Source organism: Protopterus annectens, chromosome 8.part0 (genome assembly GCF_019279795.1).
Source record: "Protopterus annectens isolate FY-2018-M chromosome 8.part0, PAN1.0, whole genome shotgun sequence".
Classification (NCBI taxonomy): domain Eukaryota; kingdom Metazoa; phylum Chordata; order Ceratodontiformes; family Protopteridae; genus Protopterus; species Protopterus annectens.
Genome location: NC_056741.1, coordinates 1320565950 through 1320586241, shown reverse-complemented (window position 1 = coordinate 1320586241; position 20292 = coordinate 1320565950). Strand labels below are relative to the sequence as shown.

General features: G+C 38.3%; 1 protein-coding gene across 1 annotated transcript in view; it reads left to right on the top strand.

Annotated features, from left to right (window-relative positions):
• SIAE (sialic acid acetylesterase) overlaps positions 1 to 20292 on the top strand; it is a 310992-nt gene that overhangs the window by 51324 nt on the left and 239376 nt on the right. The window contains exon 2 of the mRNA XM_044080856.1: positions 8457 to 8615. Within this exon, the coding sequence (XP_043936791.1) occupies positions 8457 to 8615 (159 nt within the window). The remainder of the gene's footprint in view (positions 1 to 8456; positions 8616 to 20292) is intronic.

Here is a 20292-nt window from a genome sequence, read left to right as displayed (position 1 = left end):
ACCTCATAAGAGAGGGAACAAGTCACAGGAAGGAAAGTACAACCTGTCAGATTAATGTCAGTGACATACAAATAACAGAATAATTTCTGACCTAAATAACTACAGATTTTGTACAGAAGATAGTGTGATAAAGAATCCCAGAAAGTGTGGTTTCATAATGAGAAGACGTCTTTAGAAAGAGTTGAGATCTGTGAAACTATGACAGTAACAATAGAGTAGAGAAGTTGTACATGGTAGGCATGGTTATTTCTGTTTTAGAAAATGATTTTTAAAACTAGCTTAGAAAAACTGGGAAACAAATTGAACAGCTTCCATGGCATACAGGAATAAAGAACTGACTACTTCTCAGATGACTAATAATCCAGTAGTGATCTGTACCTGTCATGGTTTAGTGGTACATCGGTTTGTCTAGGGTATGCAGGGTCCTTGGTTTGAGCCTTGCCAGAGTTGTTTAATTTTTAGGGTGGGAGGTTGGCATAATGGTTAAGGTGTTTACCTTACAGACACAGGGCACAGGGTTTGATTCTCACAATTAAAAATTGCCCCCAAGGGCAGTGAGCCTAGTACTAATCTATGAACCTATGACACTGGAAAACCAGTAGGAGATGGAGGGAAAGAGGGAGTAGCTGATACTGTTTCACACACGCTTGGGGAATGAGACAGTCTGGTGTGATACATCACCACTGGAGAGAGTTGTGTTCATTATGCAGCATATGGGCTGCATACATGTGCTTGACTTTGCTAAACTGCATTTGTATGGTCACTACATCTGGATGAGGGCACACACTCACAGGATCAAGTTTAGTCAGTGATGTCCACATTGCAGCAGCTTCCACACCAATGATGGGAAATCAGTAGGCATGGTAATAGTGATTTGATTAGAAGGTCAGCTGACAAACCAGTGAGAGCGATTGAGTGAATATGGTTAAATTGGCTTGGTTAGAAGGTTAGCAGACAGAGGAGACAGGAGAAAAAAGGGATTTAGGAAAAAATCAGCCTTGCTGTGGATCCCAGAAGTAGTTATTTGTATTAAACATTGCTGATAAAATGGGCAAAAATGAAAAGAGCGTACAACAGAGGTCTGCAACAGCACTTATACATAAGTGCATAGCAGGCATGAAAACATTTCTGCATAGCTTGAGAAATTGACAAGCATGGCTGGCTAGCCGCAGTGTGAAATAACACAATTATAGCACTAATAAACTAAAGGAATGATGCACCAGTGCCAGAGAAATAACCACAGCTAAAGCTGTGTTCATGTTCAGCCATGGACAAACACGCAAACATTGTGGAAAGCGGAAGAATACGTGGGTGTATGGGAAGTGGTCATTTGAAAATATGAATGTCTTCTGTAAAAACAGCTGGTAAGATCTACATAGCAGTGCATGCAGTTAAGAACTTAGTACCACAAAGATACAGATAGGTTGAGGTAGTAATGAGGAATAAAATATTACAAGGTATGTATCATAAGCCATACAAATGGAAACCAAGAGAGATTAGTAAGTATACCTTTTAGAAAAAAGTAGATAGTTTATTGAAACTTTTAAGTACTGAAAGGTAACTGAGAAGCATCCAAAAGGGTAGCTCTTTAGAGATTTACAAGACCAGGAGGATGCAAACTGAAGGATTGTCCTTAGACTGACGGGCATTAGGTGCTGCCATTTTAAAGTACAGGTAAAAGAGCTGATATGAGTATGTGCGTGATCACCAGCTGACTACTGTCAGTAGGAAGGGAGTAATGTTCACTGAATAAGCTCATATCCACAGTGATTCGTATTTTCATTTGTAGATCTGTTATGTAGCTAGATGAGATGTCAATAGGTAGGTTAAGCTAATTGCTAGTATTTTGGGGGCCGTGAATGAGGATATTCAGGATACAATGCTGATTAAGTGTAGGTACGATTTAGGAAAATATAGTTGTGTTTAGATGATCTAAGTAGTTGTGTGAATTGTAGAATATGGGGGAACAGGAAGGTGAAGCCTTCTTTACTGGAGTTCAAGGGCAAATCCTTCTCTCCAACATAATTCTACTGTGGCTTTCAGGAGTTGGGAGATTAGGTATCAGTTGTTTTCAGGTCAGTAGGTATGTTGTCCATTACTACAGCACTTTTAGTACAGCATGCATCCAGTGTTTTCTCAGATGGCTCCTGAATTGCCAGCACCTCTATTCCTTACAAAAGGTGGCAAATGCATCAAACAGTTATTGCAGGAAAGTAGGTTTAGAAATGCAGAGAGAATTGAAAGATGCCTGGATCAGGCACACCAATATTTTTACAGGTGTGAACAGAATAAGGCTGTACAGTATTTTAGGATCACAACATTTCTATACATAAGGAAACAGGGTTTAAGGTTTGGCATAATAGTTAAGTTCTTCACCTCACAGAGACAAGGTGATTCTTTCAGGCTATTGGCTAGGCTTAAAATGGCCCTTCAAAGGATTTAGTGTAGAAATCACCTGTAGTATACTAAAAGACAGCATTTTATTATCTGCAACACTCTCTACTTTTTGTGTTTCTAGAACTATGTGCCTAAATTAGAAATCGGAAAAAGGTACAGTGTAAGCAGTAAATCAGTGGTGCAAATGTGTTAACCTGTAGTGAAATTTTAACAAAGTCATGATTTGGAAAAGTCAAGCCAGTGGTCTTGTCCAGCCTCATGAAAGGTAACATCAACATCCCTGCTCTATGTAAGAATCTGAATGATATTGATTAGTCCTTCTAAGTCATTACTGTCCTAACTCATGCAATATAAACAAAACATGCCCACTAATTAGACATATTTGTTTACATTGACATCTCATGCAACATTCCTAACCTCTTCAGTTTAATGCCTTCCTAATCCACTTCCTTCTCCTTCATTTTTCCGGTTCATTATTTCCACCACTAGTGACACCACCCGTCTACTACACACACGTATTTCTTGCTATAGTAATACTACTGCCTCATTTCATCATGGGTCTTTCCTGGAAGAAGCGTCATTGAACTCAATTAGTAATAGCAGTTAGATTCCTGCTTATGAATATTTTAGCTAATTAAAATTTCTCCTGTCTATGAGACATACCCGTTGAACCTTCGCAACCACCACAGTAACTCCTGCTGCTCAGCTGGACCCCAGAAACTGCAGACCAGGAAAAGCCAGCAGTGTCCCTCTCACAAAATGAACCTCCTAAAACTTTCACCCTTGCTTATCTCACATGTTTACAATCACATATAACTAGTCCTTCTCCCAATGAATGCTAGAACATGTAACATCTGTTCACCATCTATCACTTCACTTTATGATAAGTATAGAGTCTCCTGCTTCAGTACAATTGCTTTTAACCATAATATTTTCCTCTGGTCATTGCCTGCAAACCAAAAAAGAATGATTTTTTACACAAGGGATGTCATATGATATGCCTGTCCTCTTCTGTAAGTGTACATGTGCACATTACAAATTGTTGCATGAATGCATCAGTTAAGGTTTATATTATTTTGTAAATGGTAAACATATGAGAGTTTTTCTGTTTGGTCAAACCCCTTCCACCTTTTTCTCTAAATCTGTGGTGTTCCAAGGATTTGCCTTTCTGTGCCATAGCAGACTACCAGACAAACACCACCCATGAATGCAGTGAACAGCATCTATTACTATGCAGGGCTGGTACTGAGTGACATAAATCTGAAAGTTTACTTTCATGCAGATGTAGACAGTGTGGGCACTGACAGCTTGCAAATCAGAAGACTGTGACATGATTTATGTATGATTTACTGCGATACCAGACAGATTACAGGCAAATGCTCCAGACACACTTCCCTGCAATCAGCACCCCAAATGTTATGGTTGTTCAAAGGTTTATTTCTCCAGCAGTATTTTATTCTTACTGATACTCAGTAACAGTTAGGGTTCAGCTCATTTAAACTATAAGGCAATAAAGATAAGGCTAGTATGATTACATGGGTCGTTTTTGTGCCATAATAATGTCTCCCTAACTTTCTACCTCAGTCTGCAAGCAAATGCATGCAGATGGTAACTAACACAATGTAAGATAGACAGTGTTTCATAGAAGGCAAAATAATGTATTTATAAAGTATCTGATGCAACATTTACTTCAGGTGAATCCACAGGGTGTGAGGAACTCTGACAGGATCATCTGGAAACTGTATAGTACAAAAAAATTATACTGTGCAAAGTTAGAAGAGAAAAACAGGGCACAGACCCCAGTCTTATGCTATTCATTTGTGCGCTGTGAAATTCTGATGTACTAATGCGTTGTTTTGCAAAAAATATACATTTTAGAAAGCTCTTTATACAAGACTGGAGTATAATGCCACTTACTGTGAGGTACAAAGTGTAGAATTGTGCTGAATGTGTTAGCAGCAGTCTTGTAGCTTATGTTCATATGGTATGAGGCCTTGTGTGTGACATCTTCCTTATTTTTTAGTGCATTACATAACTCCTCATATTGTGTGATGTGGCTGATATGGCTCCCCAGATCTGCACTCCCTTTCTTTTTTCACTAGTTTTAAATGTGTACATTCAAATTGCATCCGAGCTCCATATGTAGCACACCTCTCAACTGTACAGATTGTTGCAGAATGTCAAGATTTTGGCCTCATATTTTTGGTCCATTTTTCATAAAATTGTGTTTTCTTGGCAAATTATTGGTAAATCATTAAAGTTTGAAGTTCACAAATAATGGCAGATGTTTGAGTTTCAGACTTCATATCCTTCAGAAAATCCATGCTAATGCAAAACCTGTTATTCTATCAACTTTCTAAGTTTGTAAGAGCAATATTTAAAAAATTGTCCCAATTTTTGGCCCTTTGTCCCACTTTTATTTATGGCTTTGCCAGATTTCTTGCTCTAAGAAGTTGAGAGGTATGTTTAACAGCATTTCTGTATCTTAACTGTACACATAACAGCATTTCTACATCTTAGTGCTACATGTAGCAGCATTTCTGTATTTGAGTTCTACACATAATTTTACTTTTGCATGTGAGTTCTACATAAAACAACATTTCTGCATCTGAACTCTATATAAGATAGCATTTTTGCATATGAGCTAGACAGTAACAATATTTCTTTATGTGTGCTTTTTGGCATCCATGGCTATGGAGATGCACCACAATTTATAATGACAAACATTGTAAGGAAAACCTAATTTGTAACATTGCAGAAATGAAAGATGATGGTTTTGTTTTTCTCACTGAAATGTAATGTAAACAGATGTATGGTAACAGAATCACAAATAACTATTACAAATCTACAATTTTGACGAAAGTGAACATTTTTAGCACAAAAATGGTAGAATTATGGAACACGTTTCCACCTTGTTCTTGGCTTTTTCATATGAACCACTTATAGGTTCATAGGTTGGTACTAGGTTATTGTCCCTAATGCTTATGCAAGCCTAGCCATAACAATCCCCTGGTTATTTCTTCCCACAGTATTTACTTCCCTGGACTCCTGCCTAACAGGGTGACTGACGTGATCCCTGGGGTGAATTTCCTATCTCCCATCCAATCATCAAGGTTCCTTTTGAAAAAGGCCAAAGAGGCGCTCTGCTTGACATGTATGGGCAGTCTATTCCAGAGTCTGGGGAGTCTCTGGGACAGGAACCTATCCCTCCAGCATGTTTTGTTCATTATGATGACAAGGTTTAGATCCCTGGAGCATGTGTCTCTGAGGGATTGGGATTTCTTTAAGTGTAGCATGTCCAACAGCTCTGGGTTTGATATGGCCTTGTATGTTAAGCAGAGATCGCCTCTGAGTAGACGATATGCAACAGAGTAAAGGTGGAGTTTTTTAGATGGTCAGCATAGGGCATCTGCTTTAGGCCTGTGATTCTTATATTGAGGTATTTCTGCAGCCTTTCCAGTTGTTGCTGATGTCTTGAGAGGTACATACCAAACAGGGTGTTGTATTCTATAATGGGTCTAATGAGGGATGAGTACAGTGGGACAATGACCTCCTTTTTTCTGGATGAAAAGCCCTAAGTGATGAGATGTGCCACATAGAAGGATTTCCTGACTGTTGTGGCGATGTGGTTATCGAAGGTGAGACCACTGTCCACCTGTGTCCCTAAGTCTCTTATCACACTTTCGGTGTTTAGTGTACTGCCACCTATGTGGTAATTCATGGGTATATGTTTTTTCCCAAAGGGGATAACTATACATTTCTTGGCACTGAGCTTGAGCCCATGGCTCTGGCACAAAGCATCTGTTTCTGTAAGGCCCTTTTGTAGAATATCCACATCATTTGGGGCTTCCTCGAACTATTGAGACCAAATGTATAAAATGAAAGTAACAGCTGCTTATATCTTCTATTTTATCTGTGTAAGAGCAAGACATTTGTTGTTATTTTCAATGCCATGCAATTTCTTTTTTTGTCAATTTATATCTGCACAGATAAGCAAAGATCCTAGCTCTCCAGTGTAAGATCTTTCTCACATTTTGTGTCAACTGAGTCATCAGTAATCATCAGCAACATAATTATTAAAGTACACCTAACTAGTGGTTCAGAACTGTACTACAGTACATTAATATTTGGTTCAGAACTATACTGTAGTACATTAATATTTGGATCTTACTTCATTGCTTGAGCAAAGAAAAATGTATTTGTACCTCGATGACCACAGTTGAAATCAGTCAGGTATTTTTGCGCACATGCTTTCTTTGATCAGCACACCTCAACAACCTGCAGTTCATCAGATAAATCGGGCAAATTTCTAGCATGAATTATGCCTAGGAGCCTCAATCCTTATGACTAATACCAGTGAGGGACGTGCACATTGGGAGGATGACAAGTACACACACAGTAAAGTACACTTTCTCTTAAGAGCACACAGAGATCACAGTCAGTCTGGGACTGGTTTCTTCTACTTTCTCCAGATCCCCAATAAGACTCCCCAGTGGCACAGCTATATGGTCAAGATCTCAGCTGAGTGGTCAAGCCAAAACCTCCAGCACCCTCTCTGTCCAACCAGTGCTTCGTGTCCCTGGCCAAGTAGCTGACACACACCCACATTGAGATTTGATTTATATACAAACACACAGACACTCCTAGGGAATGCTGGCACAGGTTTACTAGCTATGACCCCTTCTGCCCAGATTATAAGGTAGTTGTCACTGCCACCAACAACCCTTACTTATCAGCTGCTATAAGCCCCTTACCAAAGGGTGACCAATCCTACTGTGTGATGTTACTATTATCCAAATAAGTGTGTCCAAGACTTTTAAGGCTATTGGAGTGGCCTATACAGTGTCACCAAATACATATGCAAGTACTCTAAGAGCATAAATATCTCTAAACAAACCAGCCACGATTAAAAGGTTTAGCTATATTTAATAATAAATAATAAAAGCACAAGACAGTACTCAATAACTCAACACAGTGACAACAGAGTTCAGAATCGCAGGAAATATTTTAAAACAACATTGCAGGACAGTCTCACATAAATACAGAAAACATCTAAACTAATCTTACTATATCCCTAGCTATCTCTAAGATTACTGTAATCTATTACTTACTATTAGCAAGGCAGATGCAAAAGAGTGGATGTTCTTTCCAGGTCCAAAACAAAGCACAAAATGTACAGACTCACTCTCTGAGATAGTGCTTAAATTAATAATACATATTACTGCTGGGTCAGCTGGATGACATCACTCTTTTTCACCTGTCCCCAGTTCCCAGGCTAACAGATACCAACAGAATTTAACATTTCTCTGTGAAAAATACTTATCTCTCAGAAGTTTGCCTGGAACTGGGAAGTCATAAAACAATTAACACTTTTACATTTGCAACCTAGCAATTATTCCTGTTTCCAAACAATAGGAAAACGTCTAGCTTTAGATATTGTGTCTGCTCTGAGCTGACATATATATAGCAGAATTGTAAAATAATTTCCGCTTATATTCTTGAGGTTTTGCAAGTTAACTCTGTATGTTCCAGCTTCTACCATGAAAACACACATTTGCACAGGCACATAGTCCATATACATTTCTATTCTTTTTCAGTAGGGTACACTGTGATTATATTCTTGAAGCTCAGTACATAACATACAGTTCAAAACACACTTCTGCACGAGTAGTTTAATATACACATAGCATATAGTTCGCTTACATTTGCAAGACAAGCCTATGGATCATATTGATATTCACAAATGACATATGATTATTTACAAAATTCCAGATAGCTGGGCTGCCAGTGTCACATTTCTATATAAATCATATTAATATTTTCAAGTGACATATAATTATTTACAAAATTCCAGCTAACTGGTGTAGCAGCATTTCGGTTTGTCACAGGGTCTACTGTGTATATGTTGCACTATAACTGAAATTATTGGAAAACTCAAAACTGACTTTGAATGCAGTAATGACATTTTATGGACATTGTATTTAGATCACATAAGCATTTTAGCAGTGTACTGCTTCACAGACTATACATTTATACTTGGATTATTTCCTTTCTTTCAGGAACTTTTCGTTTTGCATCCTACTATAATGATCACATGGTGCTACAGATGAAACCAGCTAGAGCTGTATTATGGGGATACTGTGAACATGGAGCCAATATCACAGTAAATGTTGTAAAGGATGATAAAACCTTCTATAAAAAAGAAACATTGTGCAAAGGTAATAGAAAACATATTTATTATGGATTTGTCTTCTCAATGATTCAGCTGTGCATTTTACCAAATTAAATACAAAGTATGACTGTTACAAAATATATAAACATTTGCTAAGATAACTATATGAAATGTTTGGCAGTTTATGCAGATGGTTAAGACTGTGAGCTGTAGATCCTGTGGTACAGGGTTTGATTCCCTCAGCTCACATTTGCCTGTTGTATAAATTGAGCAAGTAACTTAACCAGACAGTATTTATGGACAACAGGGAATTTGGGCTAGACTTCTCAATAGTCCCATGGTCTGCAAGACTAGTAACTACCTAAGAACTTCATGTGTGTCATTTAGCTGTGACTGAACCCTTCTGTTAAAGTGATTTGGTCATATACTTTTTTTCTTATCCTAAACATTGCTGAAGGTTTCTGGCCACTGTTGCAAAAAGAAAAAAAAAACTTTTGAAAATAGCAATTTCTCTGCTACAATGACATTGAATTTATAAAGTAAACTTTAACCTCAGTGTCATCATTATAGGGAAAGCGTGAAGTGCTTCCATAGACTTTAATGGGCACGCTGCTGTGCATGTGCAAAGACAAGCCAATTAAAGTCTATGGACAGAGTTGTCACTACATCTACACTGATGTCACAAGGTATACACTAGACTTATTTGGCCCATGGTTTAATTAAAAGTATAACAAAGCTTTTTATTAAAAAAATGGCTCAAATAAATGTGAAACGAGGATGACGCAAATGTGTCACAGCACTTGACTCAGTAGATACTGTGATGCACCCATAAACATGAACAAATCACTTTAAGCTGTGAAGAGAAACTAACTTTACAACACCCTGTAGAAGGCAGTCTGGCAGTATGCACAGTAAATTATTATCTCCATAGGTCCTATCTTTTTATTGCTTGACCTTAACCAAGGTACTTAACCTCCTTCTACTCACAGATCTTACTCAAAGAAAAGATTAGTCTGGCAAGGTTAACTGCCCAATGTCGCCTATTGAATAAGATGCAATATTACACTTTTCATCATTTAACAATAGGGCTGTGCTTGACACTAATTTCAGTAGTTGTATTTTTTTATGTTTTACACATTAATATACAGTACTGTTTTGAAATGTATCTCATGTTGCTTTTTAGAACTCATTTCTGTAATGGCAAAACAATTAATTCAGGTATATAGTATCAGAAAAAACTAAATGAAAACTCCAGCCAAGCTAGAACTTCCAATGCGTGACCTCCCAAACCTCCTGTAACAGAGACACATGGTATATTTGCAAATGACCCTTATGAACATCAGGTGTTTCAGCTATATGGTGATTCTGATTGCCCATGACTTTTACATTTGAAGTTGTTTTAATGGACAATTTCAGGCAAATAAAGCCAAACCCCACTAGCCATGGCTATGCATATTTCAGCCTTGTTATGACCTCGTCAGCATAGCATAAGCAGAGTGTTTGTCTAAGCATAAGAGACACAGGGTTGTTATACCCAGCTGATGTCCATTATCATTAGGGTGACTGCAAAATATCCCAACTAACAAATCAAAACAAAGAGTTAGAAGGTCACACTGAAAAATCAATCAGAAAAAAACTAAATGAAAACTCCAGCCAAGCTAGAACTTCTAATGAGTGGCCTCCCAAACCTCCTGTAACAGAGGCACATGGTATATTTGCAAATGACCCTTATGAACATCAGGTGTTCAGCTATATGGTGATTCTGGTTGTCCATGACTTTTACATTTGAAGTCGTTTTAATGGACAATTTCAGGCCAATAAAGCCAAACCCCACTAGCCATGGATATTCATATTTCAGCCTTGTTATGACCTCGTCAGCATAGCATAAGCAGAGTGCTTGACTAAGCATAAGAAACACAGGGTTGTTATACCCAGCTTATGTCCATTATCATTAGGGTGACTGCAAAATATCCCAACTAACAAATTAAAACAAAGAGTTAGAAGGTCACACTGAAAAACCAATCTGTTACAGGAGGTTTCAGAGGTCACTCATTGGAAGTTCTAGCTTGGCTGGAGTTTTCATTTAGTTTTTTCTGATTGTTTTTTCAGTGTGACCTTACCCAAAAGTAAATTAAGATGCTTTCAAGTTTTTACCAACAGGTATAATAGTTAAAGATTTATAAGACAGGACCTACCCTTAACAAAGCTAAACTGCTAGGGAAAAGTCTTGCATGCTGTCAGTAGGATCCCTGCTGTCCAGTCCTGCAATGTCAGTACGCCCCACTAGTCCTAAAGAATACATGCTGGAACTGCCCTGTAGTAAGAAAGATATTATACAATATTCTCCATGTGGGAAACAGGCCTTCTGTCAGGTGCACTCAGGATCTGATGTTATTGCTTTTAAGTAAGAGGGCCTTCACCTAAGATTTTATACCTAGAAACTTTCTGGGACTTCAATTATTGTCTCTAATTTCCTACAGATTACTACAATGTGCTTGTCACAATGGATGATCTGACCTTAGCTCCTAAATGCACTGCATCCTTGAGAATACTTGTTCATATTTCTAAGAATAGCCATATATTTCTTTCAACATGCAATGCTTAGCCTGAGACAGATGCAAGCTATGCCTGTCTAATAACTGAAATGCTAGTAAACCATATATTAATGGAGCAAAATGCTCAAGGGTTTGAAATCTTTTTCCACTACTGAATAAGAGGTTCAACTAGTAAGCAAACTGCACGTGTTTCAGAAGTAAAAAAGAGGGAATCATGTGTACCATATATTTATGTACTTAATGAGTTACAGCTGTTATTTGATGATTCCAGTAAGCTGTCTGATGCAAAAAAATAAAAGCTTGTAAACAATACTAGGGTGTGGTAAAAAAAAAAGTTTGTAAACAATACTAGGGTGTGGTAGCTTGTGTTGGTCATGTGGACAACTTTAACATCATTAGGAAGGCTAGTCAACATATGAGGAGAAATTCAACTGTTTTGTGAGTGCAAGAATGATGAAGATACAAAGAAGTTTGTGAACCTTATTTTCTGTAATGGGGTGAAGAATGTACAGTTGTTGCACAGTTTATTGATGGTACACTGTAATGATGTCTTAATAGTACAACGTTGTTCTCTTCTCAGATTATGCAGTACAACTTTGTTCTGCATTCAACAAATACTGTCCAATGTTGTTTTTAAACTAGAAGGAGTTTGCTGGGAAGAGAAAGTGACTCTACCTAATAATATTACTGATGATGATATGGGCAAGTGCCAGCATAGCAAGCTGGAGTTTTGTAAAGAATAATATGTCCCTTGAATATCAAACTGATTTATACAAGTTGCTTGTGTTACAAATGTATTAGAACTGCATGTCTTTTGTATATCAAACTGATTTTATACAGATGCTTTTGCTGAAAATGTGTTTGTGAGCTTTGCTTGTGTTGAAATGCATCAACAGTGCACCCTGCTGAAATGAAGAGAAATGTGCATGTATTTTTATAGCTGAATTAAATGTATATGTTTTAATAGAAGATACTGGCACAGCAGAGGTTAACTTAAAAATAAGGAAAATGTAAATGAGCTGTTAAACCATTAAAAGGCACACCACAGTTCTAAATGGGACCCGAAATGGTAGGTCTGGGAGCAGCCATTATCTGTTAGCTTTTGTAAAGTAGGGGAAAAGTGTTGTAAATGTTTCTGGCTCCTATGCACTGCCATAAAGGCTATAAATGTGTATTGTAGTAGTCTGCTAAAGTCCTGTCTCAAACTTCAAACAGAGATATTGTGGGAACCTAGAGACAGGTGACCAGATGAGGTCATTCTACAAGTCACTTGGGATATTATATTTTACAGGAAGTAATCTCAGAATATAGAGTATTCTGTTTGGGAAGCCTGAGTAGAAAGACCCTCACCCACAGCATCTTGCCTTGCAGTAGTAAGTAACTTAACTGGGGAATAGTAAAATTCTTTTAGATTCATTCAGGAATATGATGAAGCTTAGTTTAGCTATTGTTATTCTTTATTTGTCTGAGTCTGTCCATCACTGTTCTTTTTAATATTTCCTGTGATCTGAACTCTATGGTTTACTGTGAACATATATTCAGTATTTTCATGTACTTTTATTATTTATTTATTATTAAATATATTTAAAATTTTTATTGTGGTTTGTCCTTGTAGAAAGTATTTAAGCTTTGAGAGTGCTTCTATTTATTTGGTGGCACTGCATAGGCCACTCGAGAATGCCTAGCCATCTTGGTGAACTATTACCATTTGTAGTAGTATTAATATTACACAGCATAATTGAATACACTTTTAAGAGCCTTATAGTAATTGACTGGTGGCAGTGATAACTACATTATAGTCTGGGCAAAGTTGGTATAGCAGGTAATCTGTGCCAGCCTTTCCTAGCTGTGTGTGTGTGTGTGTGTGTGTGTGTGTGTGTGTGTGTGTGTGTGTGTGTGTGTGTGTGTGTGTGTGTGTGTGTGTGTGTGTGTGTGAGTGGATTTACAGAGAGGGTTGGAGGACTTGGTTTGGATACTTGGCTGAGGACCTAAACCCACAGCTGTACCAGTGGGGAGTCTTATTGGGAACCTGGAGGGAGACAGATATAGAGGTATCCAGACCCTAGGCTGAGTGTGTTCCTTGTGTGCTATTAAGGGAAATTGTACTTGATGCAGAGAGGTCTGCAACTGGAAATACTGAGTGTATCCATTTGTATTCCAAGTGCACGTCCCTCTCCAGTGGCAGTGGTGAGGATTTAGGCTCAGTGGAGACAACACATTTTGGTGGCCATCACATATTGATAGTAGTGGTGGGCATCACATTAATTGGTTGGCAGTGGAGTGATCATCACATGGTCACACATTGTTGAGCAGTGGTGTGGATATTGAACTTGTGTAGCTTGTAAGCAGTAATCACTAAAGAAAGTGTTTGTACTCTCAAGCAGCCACATGGTAGATATTCAAGAGTTTCATATCACAATTGTTTTATTTATTTACTTTTTGTTAGATTAGTTAGTCAGGGAGAGCAGGCAAGGATGTCAGCAGAGGATAACGGCAAGCTGACAAGGAGCCAGTTGGCTGAGATGTGCCAAGCCAAAGGACTGGGCCATGCCAACCTGACTAAAGGGGAAATGATTCCAGTCTTAATCAAAGCTACAGCATAAACTAGCAACCAGGAAGATAACCAGTCTGTTGATGGCAACTTGCAAGTCTCAGATACAGGACAGTTTTCCGCAGAGGTCTTAAAAATCCATCTGGGGTTAAAGAGACTTGAACTGGAAGCCAAACGGTAGAATTAGAATCAGTAGAGTGAATGTGGCATTTGGAGGCTAAAGAAAACTGAGATGTCTGAAAGCCAACATGAAAAGGAAATGGGGAAGGGAGTGACCGTACCCCAGAAGCAATAAAGGTCAGTAAACTTCTTCCTCAGCACCAAGAAGGTGATGATGTTGATAGTTTTATTCATATAATTTCTCCTTCTGCCCATACCAAACTCTTTGGTGTTGAGATTGACAAAAGCCTCTCTTTGATGTCCAGATCTCTCAAACCATCAAAAAAGTTCACAAAAAAATGGGCTCATTATACAGACAGAAAAACTTCCTCTCAGATCAAGCATGGATCACCCTATCCCAAACTCACCTTTTGTCCACACTAATGTATGCAGCACCAATTCTTACCTATATCAAAAAACTTGACCTTGATAAACTTGTCATGCTGTAATAATATTGCCAAATTTGCTAACAATGCCACCTTCAGATCCCATCATTGTCTAGCTCTAAGGGACTTAAAATGGTTAGAATTTCCTCAACTACTACATTACCACCACCTGGTTACTGCCTATAACATTCTGAAGTGCCCTGATAAAACCCCATCACTAAGTCAATTACTTACCTACTATGCAACAAATCGTACACTCCGCTCTAGTGAAAATCACCTTTATGCATCTTTAGGACTAACAACACTGCTGGGAAAACGCTATTCTCCCACACTGTTGCTAAAAATTGGAACAAACTCCCCCCCATCACTGACCTCTATCCCCACCACCTTCCACTTCAAAATCTCTTTAAAACCCCATCTCATAAGCACCTGGCTTTGCCCATGTATAACCTAAAACACTGCTTAAGCTCTGTGGAAAGTTGAAAGGCTTATTATTTGACTAATATAAATGTTACAGTTGCTTACCCCTTTGATATAGATACTTCATTTTAACATGATGTATGTCATGACTCTCAATGTTAAATGTATTTAGTCTGTTCATCTGCTGAGTTTATCCTGTCTGTTTTATATTTCGGTCTTTCTAGCTGGAGTTTTACTGTTATAATGTGTTTTCAGTTTTTACTATTATGTATTAAATTTTAGTATTTCTGTTAATGTATGTGGAGTTTTTCTCCCTGGGCCTCCGCTGTAAATGGACCTGGTCCAGTCGGACTGCCCAGTTAACAAATGTAAAATAAATAAAATAAATAAATATGTTTGAAACAGTATGCAAACAGTATAATGTTGACTGAGGGCTCTGGGTACAGTTCCTCACCCCCCCATTCCATGGTAAAGCTGTAACTGTTGTTTCTAAATTGTCTGATACTGATTGTTTATATTATGAGTTAAAGTGAAGCACTGTTTATTACAATGTTTTAAGTTAACACCTGAAGCTTACAGAAAAAAGTTTTGTGAGTATAGATGCAAAGCAGATGAAATTGTATGTGATTATATTGCTGAACTAAGCACTTCATTTCATAGGTGGGTGAGCAGGTGTCAGGTCACCACTTTTCAAGGGCTGGCAGACCATTTGGTGAGGGAACATGCTCTTAGCACTTTTTCTAAGGACATGAGAATCTGTCTGGCAGACAGAAAGTACAACTTTGCAGATGAGTTGGGGGGGAAAGAGATATATACCTAGCAAGCAGGGCATCGCTGCACAGAAAAGAGATACCCAGTGCTGCACATGGATATAAGGGAAACCATGGTGAGCAGCCTAAACAACCCTAACAGAGACCGCCAGTAACAGGGGAAGCCACTATTTCAGGTATATGGTGAGGCTCAAGGGTCAAATGTTTTAAATTTAACCAGTGGGGCCATGTAGCATATAGATGTACACGGAGACAAGGTGAGGAACAAAAGGTGGGGGAGCCAGCAAGTGGGAATAACAGAATGTCAGTGGTAAGTATCTGGAGACAACAGGGGTACCAAACTACCAGCAAAGTTTATATCCGATCTTGGTGGATGGACAACAGGCCACTGCCAAAAGAGACACAGCCTCTTTTATAACAAGTGTGAAGCCTGCAGGGGTTAAAGAGGAGCAGTACTTGCTTGGGCAGTCCACTCGAGTCAGAGCTTTAGGGGGGACCCCATTCCAAATGTCTTTGGCCAGGGTTCACCTTGACTGGGAGGGTGGAAAAGGAAGCAAGCAAGTAGATGTGTTTGAGGGCATCTCTGCAGATGTCTTGATAGGGAATGATTTTGATGCAGTACCTTGTGTGCATGCAGTGACATGCAGTCAGGCTTGGAGACAGTCATCTGGGTATGGTAGCCTGGGGGAGACTCAGGCAGAACGCACACCTGAAGTCAGGACTGGTGATGTGGCTACTTCAGGGAGGGAGCTACCCAGCAGCAGTGAGACTGCAACTGAGAGACAGCTGCTGGTTGGTACTGATGTTCCCTTGGACAGAGGGACTGCAAGGGTAGAGGTGAGTAGTAGTACTCAGGCTGACAGTGAGGCACCTCTGTCAGAGGATACCAGACTTCCTGTGGAAGGGGTGCTGGGAAGAGTTACAAAGAGAGTTAAGATAGACTCAGCTCTCAGACCCTACATTACAAGGCCTGAGGGAGGTAGCTAGGGAGGCACCTGATTCTCAAAGAAAAGGGAATTCTGTATACTGAAACAAAGGGAGGGCTAAAAGGTGAGGCAATACAGCAGTTGGTAGTGCCGAGGGCCTACCATTTGGCCCTTCTAGCAATAGCCCATGACATTACTTTTGCAGATCATATGAGCATTAAGCACACCAAGAGACATGTTATGCGGAACTTTTATTGGCCAGGGATTGCCAGGGATGTAACAGTGTACTGAGGAAGTGAGAAAATTTAAAGAACAAAATTTAGAGATCTTTGAAGTGTATAAAAAAGAAATAATGACATAGGAAAGAAAGAGAGATCTGATCTGGTACAATATTTATGCAAAGGACTAAGCCAAATTAACCAACACTAAAAAGGCAGCCCAAAAGATATTCAAAGAGAAATATAGGCAAAGGCATCCAGATATGGAACATTTCACAATAAAAAAATAAGATCACAAAGAGGAAATGTAGAACAGAAGATAGTAAAGTAGAAGTTAAAAATTAGAAGCTGAAGTTATGGAATATTTGTGAAGTGAAGGATTCAGTGTAGAAAGTGAAACATAGGTCATATCATAGTATGATGGAACAACTAGTCCCCAAAGTAAGGAGAAACAAGAGGAACAGGAAACATCTGAAGAAGAAATATGGACATGGGAAAGAAAAAGAGATTTAATATGGTGCAATGTTTATGCAAAGGAGAAAGCAAAACTAATCAATGCAAAAACAGCAGCACCAAAAATATTTCAAGATAAATGCAGGCAAAGACATCCAGATGTGGAAATTTTTACAATACAAAAAAATAAGAAAACAAAGAGGCAAAGTAGAAAAGAGGATTAGTAAAGGAGAAGTTGAAGAAATAGAAACTGAGGTTATGGATTACCTGCAACATGAAGTATTTAGGGTAGATATTTTAACTCGGATAACAACACAACAGGATAGAGCAATGGACACCCACATTAAGGAGAAACCAGTGGAGCAGGAAACATCTAATCATTTGACATATAAAGATACTTTGGAGCCTCCCATAGGAAACCAGTACAAAGGTTCAGTTGAAGGTATACAGCAAAAGAACAAGAAACTGTGGCAACTGTAACACAGTCAATGCCATGGAGTGATAGACCAATGAGTTCCCATATTAAAGAGCAATACATACGTTGATCTACCTAACTCACTTTGTCACAAGACCCCAGCTAACTTGCTAGCTTTTTGGGTGAAACTGGAGAGAACCTGTCTGAGTAAGAAGTTCTGGAAATTTCTATAGAATGCCCGCAGGAAATAGCGAACAAAGAATGTGCCCTTAGTTTAGAAGAAAATTATCTAAGAGAAGAGTCACTTGATTTAATAGAGATGGATAGATCATATTAAGATCAAGGAAATAAATAGACTGCAGAAGATCAGTAAAACCCCAAAAGTTAGAAGTTTGGTAAAACAAATGAACAAAGTAATTAGGACTGTCCATAGAGATTCATGCAATGTAACAGAAGTAAATAGGTTATATTACTGTGTAGCCAAATTAATAACAGATAAAGTCCTACCACAAGAACACAGGACAGTAAGGGAAAGGATGGGGAGACACTGAATGCCATCATGGAAGTATCAAATACAGAAAACTGTAAAGCAATTAAGATGAGAATTCTCAACTGTTAGAAGAGCATAGAAGAGGGAACAGATCAACAAAAATGCTCAGAAAGATAGATGTGATAAAAGCAATGTGCAGTATTATAATGAATCTGGATTTATCATGCACTGTCACAAATAATAAACTGAAAATATCACCACAGGCAGGAAAACTTAGAAAATGCACAGATGAATATAAAGGAAAAGTACAAAATAAGCAATTTATTGGTGACCCAAAAACGTTTTATAGAGAATTGGGAAACAAGATAAAAGGAACTGAAAGACCACCAAAAAAGAAGAAATAGATACATTTTGGAGAAGTATTTATGGAGATCCTGTGGAACATAACAAAGATGCTAAATGGGTAGAAGAAGTAAGAGAAAGAATAAGAAGTTCAAATGTACAGGATAAGAAATGGGATGAAGTAACTAGAGATTGTTGTGTGAGGAATGTCCTTGAGACTATCCTCCATCTTGGAGTTGGTAATAAACATCCCTCAATGTGAATTCATCAGTTTTCCAGGCTGCTAACTGAACCTGGGTCAGCTGTCCTGTAGTCGGCGCTTTATCCCTCGACACCATTGCTACCAATATGTGATGGCCATCAATATGTGTCGTCCCCATGCTGGGATGAAATAACAGCCAGAGAGATTGAAATAAAATTTAGAAAAGCATCTAGTTGGAAAACCCCAGGCCCAGATGCAATATCTAACTTCTGGGTAAAAATATGAATATCTTTGTACAAAGATTTAGCCATGAGTAAGAACTATTTATATGCACACTCTGAACAGACTCCAGCCTGGCTGGCAACAGGAAAAACAATGCTCCTACTTAAGAGTGAATCTGCAAGCTACCCTAAAAATTAAAGCCCAATAACTTGCCTTCCGACGATGTATAAACTATACACTGGACTTGATACCTACAGAGTTTATAGTCATTTAGAAGAAAACTCAATTATGGCAGTAGAACAAAAGGGTAATAAAAGAAAGTCGTATGAAACAAAGGATCATTTATTGTTAAGTAAAGTCATAGTGGAGAACTGTAAAAAGGGGGAAGAATCTAAGTATTGCATGGATAGACTACAAAAAAGCATTTGACAGTATCCCACATTCATGTATAAAAGACTGCTTAAAATGCACAATATACACCCTGCATTGAAAAACTATATCACAGTGACCATGAAACAATGGCAAACCACTTTGCAGTTAAGCCATGATAAAGGACAAATTATTATTCCAGGGATAAAAATCCAAAGGGGGATATTCCAGGGTGACTCTGTCACCACTGCTCTTTTGATTTGCTCTTAACCCATTAAGCTGTCTGCTTAACAGATTAGGTCATGGATATAAATTGGCTCCCAGAACGCAACAGAGTGTAAAGACTTCTCCTCTTCTCTTTGTCGATGATGTAAAACTGTATAGCTCATCAGATGAGGAATTGAAAGCACAACTGCAAGTAGTCCAAACTTTTTCAGATGATGTAACAATGTCATCTGTTCTTGATAAATGTGCAAAAGCAGCCTTTAAATCAGGAAAGCTGCAGCACCAAGAAAACATTAGTTTGGGGCAGGAATGTAATATAAAAGAAGTTGAGCAAGAGGGAATATATAAATATTTGGGAATTGATGAAGGATCAACAATAAAACATGAACAAATGTAAATAAAACTCAGCAAGGAATACTTTAGAAGACTTAAATTAATCCTGAAAACAGCACTGACATCTCAGAACAAAGTTTAAGCTATAAACCAATTTGCTCTTTCTGTCCTTACTTACAGTTTTGTAGTGACTGACTGGCCCCAAAAGGTGTTGGATAGATTAGATAGGAAAACAGGAAGGATGCTTCATGGTCATCAGATGTTTTATAAAAATCACTGCATACCAAGATTATATATTCCCTGTTCCGAAGCAGATATGGGCCTCCTTGAAATTGATCACATGTATAGATCTGTAATCATGGGACTGCTTACATATCCGCTGACCTTACAAGACCCAAACGTAGTGAAAGTTTTGAAACATGAAGAGAATAAACTAACATGACCTACCTGATTAGTCTGGCAGAAGCATATCAACATCTAGCGGAAATACAAATCAAACCAGAAGTAGATAAAAATCAGGCAGCACCCGAATGTGCCAGAAAACAAAAGAAAGAATATGAGGTGAAGGATCAAATGAGAAGGCAAGAAATGTGGAAAATGCATAAATATAGTTGCAAGTATAGAAAACTCCTGGAACAACCTGATGTTGATCAGAGTCAAATGCAGGAATTGTTAAATAAAGGCGAA